Source organism: Ovis aries, chromosome 3 (genome assembly GCF_016772045.2).
Source record: "Ovis aries strain OAR_USU_Benz2616 breed Rambouillet chromosome 3, ARS-UI_Ramb_v3.0, whole genome shotgun sequence".
In the NCBI taxonomy this organism is placed as follows: domain Eukaryota; kingdom Metazoa; phylum Chordata; class Mammalia; order Artiodactyla; family Bovidae; genus Ovis; species Ovis aries.
In genome coordinates, this window is record NC_056056.1 from 3876144 (window position 1) to 3888125 (window position 11982).

At 58.4% G+C, this 11982-nt stretch overlaps 1 protein-coding gene across 1 annotated transcript; it reads right to left on the reverse strand.

Moving 5' to 3' along the window:
* Nucleotides 1–1041: 1041 nt before the first annotated feature.
* CEL (carboxyl ester lipase) lies at nt 1042–10707 on the reverse strand. The gene is made up of 11 exons (XM_004005572.5): nt 10240–10707; nt 8131–8281; nt 7931–8053; nt 7525–7722; nt 6875–7005; nt 6612–6719; nt 6393–6510; nt 3814–4000; nt 3120–3323; nt 1714–1911; nt 1042–1423 (listed from the first exon to the last, which is right to left on the reverse strand). Exons 1-11 carry the CDS (start codon nt 10582–10584, stop codon nt 1108–1110), a joined length of 2079 nt encoding a protein of 692 aa, XP_004005621.5. The 5' UTR covers nt 10585–10707; the 3' UTR covers nt 1042–1107.
* Nucleotides 10708–11982: the final 1275 nt, after the last annotated feature.

Sequence of the window (11982 nt, forward strand, 5' to 3'; positions counted from 1 at the left end):
GTGACCTCCTGACAGATCAGGGAAGAGTCGACAGCTTTCCTGAGTTAATAGCCAATTCTTAGATCCTCAAGACAAAATTCCTGCCGGAAGGTTGGCATTAGGTGATTGGTTCCGGCGCTAAAGGGCTCTCACCAGAGAGGGCATCTTTGCCTAAGGGGGAGCCAGGAAGAAGCTTGTTAGCTCAGTCGGCTTCAGAGCTGATCTTGGTCCTGGGCTCCGCTTCTGTGGCCTCGATGCAAGGTGTCGCATCTGTGGTCTCGGGGGCAGAACTCACCAGGGAACGAGCCTGGGGCTGGCAGCTGATCCTGCTGCCCCACACACCCGCCCAGGACCCTAGACCCGCTGGCCCCTCACCCCCACCCCACAGTGACCACAGAATGGTCGAGGCGAGGGGAGAGAGGGAGGGTCCGGCCTTGTTACGAGCACTGGCTTTGGAGTCTCTGGGTGTGACTCTTGCTCTGATGTCCTCAGGCACGTAGCCAGGCTGGATTCCCAGCGGCAGGGACGGCACTGACCCTGCCCTCTGCCTCTCACGCCCTCACGGGGCACAGCCCCACGTGCGCTCCTCTTGCAACCTTTGCTCCTGTCCTTCCAGTGCGATGCTCTGTCCTCGTGGGCATGGAGCCGCCTGGAGGCAGAATCCGATTCTCTCCCCCAGACTGTAGTTAGAACAGAGGACCTGGGCGTGGCTGGGCTCCCAGGGTCCAGAGGCGGCCGCCCCCTGCAGAACCCAGTTTTTCTCTTGGCTGCGGCCCTGCCCACCCTCGGTAGCAGAGCCCAGCACCTGGAAGACGACGGCCTTTCATGGGAGCGGTCCACACCTGAGTCCCAGTCCTAGCCTGACACTTCACTTCTATGGACCTGTTTCCTCCTCTTTAAAGAGGATGGTCCTGTTGGCTTCCTGGGCTTGATGAGTGGCTAGGATGGAGGGAAACACCTTGGGCCGGGCGCCTGGGGCTCGTGATAACTGAAGACCCCTTTTTCCTCCAGCTGGGTCTTGGGAGCAAAAAGAGACCCCAGAGAGAGATGGTTGAGGCTTTATTCAGGAGGCACTTGGGAGGGAAGGTGGGTCCTGGGGTCTCCTGTGGCCCCTGGAGGCCAAGGACATTAGAAGCCAATGACGACAGGCATCTGAGCCACCTCAGAGTCACCCGCAGAGGGTTCGGTGGTGGCCTCAGAGTTGTCCGCAGGGGACACGGGGCTGGCCTCAGAGTTGTCCGCGGGGGGCACCGAGCTGGCCCCCTCGCCGGTCACCGTGGGCAGTGCCTGGTAGGTCTGGGTCCAGAACTGCAGGTAGTTGGTCCTCAGGTGCAGCTTCATTGAGTTGCTATCCATCTGCTTGTTGATTTCCAGGTAGTTACCGTCTTCCAGGGTGTAGGGATCCCAGTTTGTGGGCACTGTTGAGTGGCCCGTGTTAGGGTCCCTGCAGAGTGAGAAAAAAGGCTGAATGGCTAGGTGGGGCCAGGGGGCTCACAGGAGGCTGGAGACCCCCATCCCCTGCTCACCTGAGCAGTCTTCCACCCTCTGCCCCTTAGGCACTTCCACGACTCCCAGGCACTGGTTGGGCACATGAACATCCTAGGGCCCAGCCGGGAGCCCTTGGCCTCACACGGAGTGCTCGGGCTCAGGGAGGGTAAGTGTTTAAGGGAATAGGGACTGAACCCCCAGCCTGCAGGGTGATGTGGACAGAGGCCGTCCCCACCCGTGTCTTACCCAGTTCTGGCAAAGTTGGTCCAGTAGGCAATCATGGCCTTGGAGACAGTCCTGTCTTGGGCCCGGTAGCCCAGGGGGGTGGCGAAGGGCTTCCCAAAGACATACTGGAGATCATCGGCGTGGTCAGCCCCCATCCACTTGGGGTAAAGGGGCATCCGAGACGGTTGGGAGAACAGGTAGGTGTAGGTGTTGGCGCTCCTGAGGAGGGAGGGATGACCGCCCAGGTTGGCAGGGTGCCCACCTGAGGCTGCCCACCCCAGAGATGGGCCCCAGGGGAAGGCCATGGGGGAGTAGGTAAGGGTCTGGGCAATTCCCACAAGACTCAGGAAGGGGAATTCCCTGGCAGCCCAGTGGTTGGGAATCAGTGCTTTCACTACAAAGGGCACAGGTTCAATACCTGGTTGGGGAACTGAATCCCACAAACTATGCAGCAAGTTCAAAATAAATACATTAAAAAAAAAAAAAAGACTCAGGAAGGATCTGGATCTTTTCACCCAGGAGAAGGAAACTGTGGCCAAATTTTTGACTTCATGGATTCTACAATTTCAAGTGCATTTACACTTGGCCTCCACCAATGGTATAGACGCATCTTCCTTCATAATTCAGTATCAAGAGAAATTGTTTTTCTCTGCACATGAATCTGTATTCTTGATTTGATGGGACAAGGTAGTATGCATCCTCAGTCATTTCCTTTTGGCCTCGACTGACAGGAAGCTCCAACCAAATTTATTGCCGAATTTTCATCCTAGATTTCTGCGTGTGTGCTCAGTCATGTCTGACTCTGTGACCCCACGGACTCCTCTGTCCATGGGGATTCTGCAGGCAAGAATGCTGGAGAGGGTTGCCATTCTCTCCTCCCGGGGATCTTCCCGACCCAGGGATCGAACCTGTGTCTCCTGTATTGGCAGGGAGATTCTTTACCACTCTGCCACCTGGGTTCTAGGTGAAATTTTATCTTCCTACGTTTTAAGCATCCCTCGCTTATTTTTCATTTTCGTTGGCTATTATCACATGGAAGGTTTAAAATTGGCTGCAGGCTTGTTCTGAAAGTTGTCAAATTTGAAACCCGCTGCAGAGAATATCACCCAGTGGTGCCGCCTTCCAGACAGCTTGCGGATAGAAGGCCAACTCAAGGACTTTCTGATGGGGAGGGCCGAGGGGTGTGGGAGAGTGTGCAGGCCTGGCCTGGGCCGGGAGTCACAGGAGGGTTCAGTAAAGCCCCTGAGCTGAGGCTGGGAGGACGGGCCCTCTCAAGGTCCGTCAGGCCTGGCAGACAGCGCAGACACAGGTGGGAACTGAGCCTGGCTTTCCCGGGCCTCCTGGACTCCTGGGAGCTGCCTGCCTCAAGGCCTCACTGGGAAGGTGTTTGGGATCCCTGGTGGGCCGCCCCCGCCCGCCCTCCTCACTTGGCATGGCTCTTGTGCTGGGCCACGGCGATCTTCGTGGGGATCAGGAAGAGGATATCGGTTTCCAGGTCCACCATGGTCTTCTTCCTGGTCTCCTGGGATGAGTCCTGGGCCCAGGGCTCGGTGTACACCTCGTACGTGGCATTGGCACCTCTGAGCCCCTTGGTGACAGTAAGCCCGCTGACCAGCTTATAGAAGTCTTCCCTGCAGACACCAAAACGGGCACTGGACCCTCCACCCCCTGCCCACAGGAGGGTATCTGCCGCCCTGTGACTGCAAGATCAAACCAGTCAGGAAATCAACCCTGAATATTCACTGGAAGGACTGATGCTGAAGCTGAAGCTCCAGTACTTTGGCCCCCTGAGGTGAAGAGCCGACTCACTGGAAAAGACCCTGATGCTGGGAAAGATCGAGAGCAGGAGGAGAAGGCAGCGACAGAGGATGAGATGATTGGATGGCATCACCGACACGATGGACATGCGTTTGAGCAAGCTCTGGGAGATGGTGAAGGACAGGGAAGCCTGGCGCGCAGCAGTCCATGGGGTTGCAAAGAGTCAGACGTGGCCAACAACCGAGCACCAGTAACACCGAAGCAACAGACGGTCACGGACAACCCCTCACCGCCGTCATGGCGCCGACTTCCTCATTTGGCTGATGCCACCCCCTCCGCACCCCCTCCACTTCCCCAGCTTACTCCGTGACGTCCCGTTTGTTGCTGTTGATGGCTGGCACATCCAGCCCGACAAAGAGGTGGCCGTCCATGTCGTTGGTGCCAGCTATGTAGTCGATGTCCGCAGCGTTGGCGTACAGGTTGACGGGGTCATCAGGGATGAAGTCTCCATCGATGACGGGGACAAAGGACAGATAGTGCAGCTTGGGGTCTGGGGGCAAACAGCAGCATGTTCTCAAACCTTATGGTACCCACCTGCGCCTCCCCCAGACCTCCGGGGCAGGAGCTGACTCCATCCTGAGGCCACCAAGGAGCTGCACCTCCTTTGATGGAGAGCAAGGTTCCTCGGCTTCAGCATTATTGAATTTCTGATCCCTTCATTCTATGTCGTGGGGGCGCCATCCTGCACAGTGTATAGTGTTAGCAGCCTCCCTGACCTCGACCCACTAGACTCCAGTGGTGCCCCGTCCCCGACTGCAACCACTAGAACCGCCTGCAGGCTCTGCCACGCATTCCCTGGGCGCAAAATCACCCAGGACGAGAAGAACTGGTCCAGGCGCCAGACCTGCTCCCTGTCTGCAACCTGATGCCCTCTCCCTGTTCTCTCTCTCTTTTTGTTTTTTGGTCCCTGTTCTCTTGCTCTCTTAAATCAAGAAGGAGCAAAGTCTAGAAATCCCGGAGGGGACCGTTGGAGAAAGAGGTGCCCCCTCTCTGTTGGGGGGCACTGGAACCCACCTCTTTGGCGGATTCCAGTGTGTCAGCCAGAAATGGTGTGAGACCCCTGAACTGGCCCCAAAGGACCGTATGCCCTGCCCCCATTAGGCCTGTCCCATTTCCCCTCCAATTCAGCTCAAAACAAAACACAGTCACATTTCTGCAAATCCGTGACTGTTGCTACCAGGACACCAACATCCAAGTGCTCAAATCTCTTATATAAAATGGTGCACTATTTGCATACAACCTACCGACATCTCCCCATATACATATGCGTGTGTGGCTCCTCTGTCCATGGGATTCTCCAGGCAGGAATACTGGAGTGGGTTGCTATTTCCTTCTCCAGGGGATCTTCCCAACCCAGGGATTGAACCTGTCTCCTGCATTGGCACACAGATTCTTTACCAGTGAGCTACCTGGGAAACCCCCATCCTCCCATATACTTTAAATCATTTCTAGATGACTTTTAATACCTAGTGCAAAATAAATGCTATGTAAATAATTGTAAATGCTATGCAAACATTATGTAAATAGTTACAGGGCATTCTAGCATAGTGATGGAGAAGGGTATGGCACCCCACCCCAGTACTCTTGCCTGGGAAATCCCATGGACGGAGGAGCCTGGAAGGCTGCAGTCCATGGGGTCACTGAGGGTCGGGCATGACTAAGTGACTTCACTTTCACTTTTCATTTTCCTGCATTGGAGAAGGAAATGGCAACCCACTCCAGTGTTCTTGCCTGGAGAATCCCAGGGATGGGGGAGCCTGGTGGGCTGCCATCTATGGGGTCGCACAGAGTTGGACAGGACTGAAGTGACTTAGCAGCTTAGCAGCTAGGGTAGTGAAAGTGAAAGTCTCTCAGTTGTGTACGACTCTGCGTGTCTGACCCTTTGCAACCCCATGGACTATACAGTCCATGGAATTCTCCAGGCCAGAATACTGGAGTGGGTAGCCGTTCCCTTCTCCAGCGGATCTGCCCAACCCAGGGATCGAACCCAGGGCTCCCACATCACGGGCAGATTCTTTACCAGCTGAGCCACCAGGGAAGCCCAAGAATGCTGGAGTGGGTAGTCTATCCCTCCTCCATCAGGTCTTCCTGACCCAGGAATCAAAGCAGGATCTCCTGCATTGCAGGCGGATTCTTTACTGAGCTATCAGGGAAGCCCTGCAGTGGGGTGGGGGGTGGGCAGGGGGTTGCGGGGAGGGCGGGAAGCCAATTCAAATTTTGCTTTTTGGAACTTCCTGGAATTTTTTTTTTTTAATGTTTTCTATCTGCAGTTGCTCGACTCCCCAGATGCGGAACTCTCAGATATGAAGTTGGTCTGCGTCTTGGGCCAAGATGCTTACGTAGCACTTATGATTTACTTCACATTAGGTCCAGATGCAAACGATGGCGTTTGCATTGCACTTTGCCTTAGAAGAAGGAGGGAGGGAGAATGATAGCTTCCTGCGCTGATGGAACTGACACCTGCAGGATTCTGCCCCTGGGCCCCCTTGGCCTTCCTGGGATGCAGAGCAGCAGAGCTAGAAGGGAACGCTGCAGCAGGTGCTCAGGAGATGTTTGCTGAACTCATGAGCGGAGGAAAGAATGAATGCTTATCTCTGTGCAGAGGCTTTCTTGATCTGGGGTCCATAAATCTGCTGAAAATCATGTACGAATGATCTCCTATGTGTGCGTGATTGGGGATGGGGCCAAACTGTTCTCCAAGGCGTCATGACCCACTGAAGACAAGAGGTAAGACGCCTCCCCCACTTCCAGCTGTGGCCACAGAGGGCTGCCAGGGCAGGGGTGGCAACGAGCTGCCCGGGGATGCCAGTGAGCTGGTGACAGAGCCAGGATGAGATCCAGCGCCCAGTGGGGAGCCCCCGGGTCCCCAGCCCCCTACTCACATTCCGTGCTTCCCAGGGGCAGCTTATAGGCCAGCGTCAAGGCACGGGGGTCGGTGATCTTCAGACACCCAGCCATCTTGCTGGTGTCGTCCACAGGGCAGCCCACCTTCTCTGCAATCTGGGGGTTGGGGACAGAGAGGCAGTGCTCAGGGTGTCAGACACAGGGTCCAGAAGAGAGTAAAAAGTAGGGAGGCCCCGCCCCTCAGAGCCCCCCCTTACCCTTTTAGCCCAGAAGAGGGGATCCTCCTGGATGGCCCATGGGCACAGACCCACGCCACTCTGGCTGATGGCTCGCTTGATGAGGCCCTTGTTGTAGGGAGAGAGGGTCTGCAATACAGAGAGGTCCAGTCATCCCCTGAGCCCGCCTGTCTGCAGGGCTCGGCCAGAGACACCCCCACGGCAGCGCCTGTCAGCCTTGCTTCTCCCCATCACCATTGACTGCCTCCCACTCCTCTGAGCAACCCCTTTAGGGGCCCCCAGACCTGCAGAGAGACGCTGGCACCTCCGGCCGACTCCCCAAAGATGGTGATGTTGTTGGGGTCTCCTCCGAAGGCCTCAATATTCCTCTTCACCCAGGCAATAGCCATGTGCTGATCCCAAAGGCCATAGTTACCTGTGGGCGGGGTGAGGGGGCTTCCTCAGGGGGCTTGGCCCACATTAGGCACACAGTCCATGTGAGTGGGATGAGATTGTCCCTGACGGCGTGGAGACCCTGTCCAGCCCCAGGGTGGTGCGTGGTGTGTCCCCGGGAGGCTGGGTGGGCGGGTGCTGGGGGAGGGGCATCTCAGGCTGGGGGAAGGGGAGCTGGAGGCCCTGGGCTCAGCTCTCTCCTGGCCAGAGTCCCTCCTGTCTGTCCAGGGACTTCTGTGTCCTTCCCCGCCCCGCCCCGAGGTGCCGCCTGGGTGTGCCAGCTCCTGTGTCTCTCAGTGGCTCCCACCCCCACGTCTCTTGGGGTCTGGCCAGCTGGCTGGCAGCCTCTTCTCTTTCGCTTCAGCTGCCAAGCGGCTCCTGTGTCTCACTTAGCAGATGGGAGGCTGGACCCTTTCTGGGGGGCTGTAGGGAGCTATCTGGGGATGAGGGACGCTCAGGGGCCCGGCACACTGGCTCCCCCCGCCTGGTGCCCCCGGCAGACCTGGCAGGTTGGAGTCCCCAGTGCTGAGAAAGCCCAGGGGCCCAACGCGGTAGTTGAAAGTGACCACGATGACGTTGCCCCGCGTGGCGATCTCCTCCCCGTCGTAGAGGTAGTTGCTGAGAAAGTTGGCCCCCTGGCTGGACCCCATGAGGAAGGCACCTCCGTAGATCCAGATCATGACGGGCAGGTCGTGGGAGACTGAGGGGGAGGGGAGCAGGCTCCGTGATGCCAGATACACCCCTCCGACAGGCCCACACCCCTCCCATGTCCTGCCCATCCCCCCCACCCCATCCGATCTGTGCTGATGTCAGGAAGTTCAGCTCTGGAGCCCCCAGACACAACCCAGGGGCCAGAGCCAGGCCTCTGGCTGTTTGGGGAGCTGGAGGGCGTAGGGGGGAAAACAGACCTTCCTTCCCACCCTGGGGGACCCAGATGTTGAGGTAGAGGCAGTCCTCATTTCCGTAGGTGCTGTCCTGGGTGAGCGTGGCCTGCAGGCACCGTTTCTTGAAGTTTTTGGCCTTCAGGATCCCTGTGGGCGGCCGGAAGAGCTGGCGTGAGGGTGGGCTCCCCAGCCTCGGGACCTGGCCCATCCTCACCTGCTCCCACCTTGCCAGCCGGGGTGTCGCTCGGGCTTCTCCAGGGCCTTGGGGGCGGCGGCGAAGGGGATGCCCTTGAAGATGTCGACAGAGTCTCCAAAGAGGCTCAGCTTCTTGTTGACGCCCTCCACGAAGCCACCTTCGGTGTACACGGAGCCCAGCTGGGCAGGGAGGGGAGAGTTCAGGGGGGCTCTGGCTGGTGGGCCCCCGGAGGAGGAGAGCCCCCCTGCAGGCTCCGGGTTCCCAGAGGTTCCCCCGAGACAGCTCCAAGGAAGGGCCCACCTGCATCTGGGACTGAGACCCCTGCCACCTGCTCATATCACCGGAGGAGCTGGTTCAATCCCCATCCCACCCCACCCGTACCCCCAGGGTGTCCTGCTCCCTGAATCTCAGAGGGGGCTGGTTCAAGCCATGTGTCTGCACTCAGGGAAGCATTCCAAGAAGGCTGGGACAGGTAGGGTGGAGGTTTGGCTTCTCATCATGGCTTCCCGTGACCTTGAGCCTCAGTTTACCTGCCTGTAAGATGGGTGACAACACTATCCCCCTCGTGACCTGTTGGCTTGCCCAGCTGCTGGCAGTGGTTGGCGCCTGAGGGATGCCGAATTGTTCACGCCCAGCAGTGAGCTCCCTGATCAGCAGGCCCTTCTTCCTCCTCCCCCCATCTCCCCCTTGACTGAGTCCCCTCAAATCCTCACAACCCCTGTGCTCCAAGCCAGGACAGACCCCTGCTCACCCAAGGTTGCCAGAACTCCCACTGAGCTGGCGCCAGCTGGGCCCTTCTCTCCCAGAGCTTTGCCCCGCTGATCTGGGGGGAAAGCAGGTCCGGGCTTTCTGGATCTCTCCTGAGCTAGGTTCCAGGGGAGTTAGAGTGGGCCAGCCCCACATCCCAGGCCTGCCCAGATCCCAGCCGCCCTCTGATCTAAGTCTGGGCTGGGAGGGTCCCCCTGCCTCGCTGGGGCAGGGGGATCAAAGTTCCAGGCCAGGCTGGAACTTCAGAGGAAGAAGCCGGGAGCCAGCCCTGCCAGATGCCCTGGGAGCTGGGCCCCTGTCTCTCCCATCCCTCCACGCTCCAGGCGTTTCTTCCTGAACAGCCTCCCTGGCTGCTGGGAGAGGGCACTGGGGGGCTCGGGGTTGACAGCTTTGTGTGACTGAGACCGGCCTGAAGGCCCCTCGTGGTGGACAGGGCGTGGGGCCCCTGGCCACGGTGGCAGTGTGGGGAGGGTGTCGCTGGCTGCTGGAACAGCACAGAGGAAACCCGGGCCCCCTCAGCCCCCAGGAAAGAAGCCCCCAGAAGAAGGAGGGTGGCAAAGGGCACCCAGGACCAGGCCTGAAGCTCTGGGCAGCAGGGGTCTGAAGAGCAGGCTGAGGGGTGGAAGGACCAGCCTGGGGGGCGCTTGGGCCCTCGACCGGAGCCCTGCCGGAGCACCCACACCATCTGCATGTGGCTATTGGCTCTGTCCTGGAAAGGTCTCCCTGCCTGGGTGCTCATACCCGCAAGAGGTCAGTGAGGGTGCGCAGGGTTGGCTGCCCCAGGACGTTTGGCTGGACCTCCTGACTTGTGTCTGGGCAGAGAAGCTGTAGCAAGCAGGTGCTGGAGGAGCAGGAGATGGAGGTTACCCCAGGAACTGGACTCCAGGGTTGGACTAACGTGGATTCCAGATTCCTGCTCGGCTACAGTGGCTGTGTGATGTTGGGCAAATCGCTCGTCTGCTCTGGGGCCCCGTCACCCCTTCTGGGAAAGGGGGACCACACTGATGTCTCCAGAGAGACAACAGAGCCAGAGGCGGGTTGTGGGTCAGGTGGTTGACTCAGCAAGGTTGCCCAGTTACACTTGAATTTCAAATAAACAATGATACGTATATTTTTAAGTGTATGTCCTAACCATTGGGTGAAACATACACCAAAATTGACTCGTGGTTTGTGTGAAATTCCCGTTGAATTAGATACTCTGTATTTGGCAGCCTGAGGCGTCCATGCTGTTAACAATGGTGGTCTGGTTCTGCCAGTGACTCTCTGTCTTCCCCCTGCTGGTCCCTGTCCCCAGGTTCCAGGTCTGGCTTAGCGAAGGTGAGAGGGGGCTCCCTCCCATGGCTGACCCCTCAGCTGGTCTCTCGCTTACCTTCGCCCCACTCGCGACTGCCAAGCAGCAGGCGAGGCCCAAGACGGCTAGCTCCCAGCGCCCCATGGTGTGCGGCTGCCTCTGTGACACCTGCCCTCGGGGCCTGCAGGTATTTATGGGGCTGGAGCCAGCCCAGAGCCACCTGCGGAGGGATCCTTCCCCTCCTCCTGGCATTGATCCTTCCTCCAGGCTGGCCGCACTCCAAGTGGCGTACCTGGGGCCAGGGGACAGCTGCTGTTTCCAGTGGGGCTTGGGCTGGGCCAAGGTCACACGCACACACGTGCGGGCATGGTCCGTCTTTCCCAGGGTCCTCTGCTCCCGCGTGGCCTGGTCCCCACGGGGCATCTGTGCAGGTGACTGCCTACCTGGGAGCCCAGGCAGATGGCAGGGCAGTGGGGAGGGCAGGGGCTCAAGGACTGGGGCTTGGCTGAGTGCACAGTGCCGACAAAGGACTCGCTTTTGCCCTTGGGGAAATGGGCTCCCTGTGACCCCATACCCTGACTGCAGTTCAGCAGAGGCCGTTTACAGGGTCTGGGCCTGTGACTTCTGGGACAGAGCTGGCCATGGGCTACCAGGCAACTGGTGTGGCCCCCGGCTGGTACCCAGGGTGCGCTGGGTGTCTGTACGGTGTGAAGTGGGGGTGAGGGCCGAAGCAGCGCCAGGTCGTCACCGGGCGGCACAGTGGGAGGTGGGGACGAGACTCCAGTCCAACCTGGAGGCTTTCCCCAAGGAAAAGGAAGGGCCGGGCTTTCCAGCCACACAGATGACCCAAGCAAAGACCCCAGGTCCACCAGCTGTGGCCAGGACCCAGAGACCTGCAGAAACACAGTTGGTCCATCTGCCTGTCCGCCTATCATTTCCAGCACCCAGATCTTTTGTGATGCAGAGTGGAGAGAAGCTGGAGAAATGTGGGAGGGGTGGGTGGCTGCAGATGGGAGCCAGGAGTTAGGATGCCGGGAAGAGGAACGGTGCAGGCTGGGCTGGGCCGCAGAGGTTTGAAGGATGCCGGCAGTGACAGAAGATGAGCTTGTTGGCTCACACCTTTGCCCAGCCCCTCCAGTTCTAAGAATCTGCTCTAAAGAAGTGACTCTGATTATGGAAGAGGGGAAGCCTCCTGTGCTTGAAGTTCAGTGGCAGTAAAAACCAAGGAAGGCGGGGGCACCCGAGAGCAAACGGTGGCCTGGGTCTAAGACAGGAAGTGAGGTGGAGGAGCCTGGACCATCACGGTGCCCAGAAGCAAGAAGGCTGGGAAGACCAGATGGTATGTCAGAGGACACAGCAGCCAGCCTGGGGCTGTTCTCAGGCCAGAGATGAGATGAGCTGGGCAGCAAAAAGCAAGACTGCGATTGATTGAAACAAATCATCGCCAAGCTAAACAGGTCCTTCTGGTCATCACTAGGGCCAGAAATGAGGCCGGGGGACGAGGGTGACCGCACCCCAAACTGCCGGTCAATCAGTGCTCGTGTCTCTGAAGGGGCCCAGCAGACACTGGGGCCTCCCAACTGCACGGGCATGTCTGAGGCGGAATTGCTGTTGTTAGGTGTGATGACACCATCACTGTGTTTTTAAAACAAAAATCTTGATGTGTTAGAAACATACACTTAAGTACCAATTTCCTTAAAACAGTTCCGGCAAAACACAAATACGAAATAGAACAGAATCACGGAGAGGGATTGCCCTAGCGGTCCAGTGGCTGATTCCATGCTCCTGATGCTGGAGGCCTGGGGTCAGGAAACCAGACCC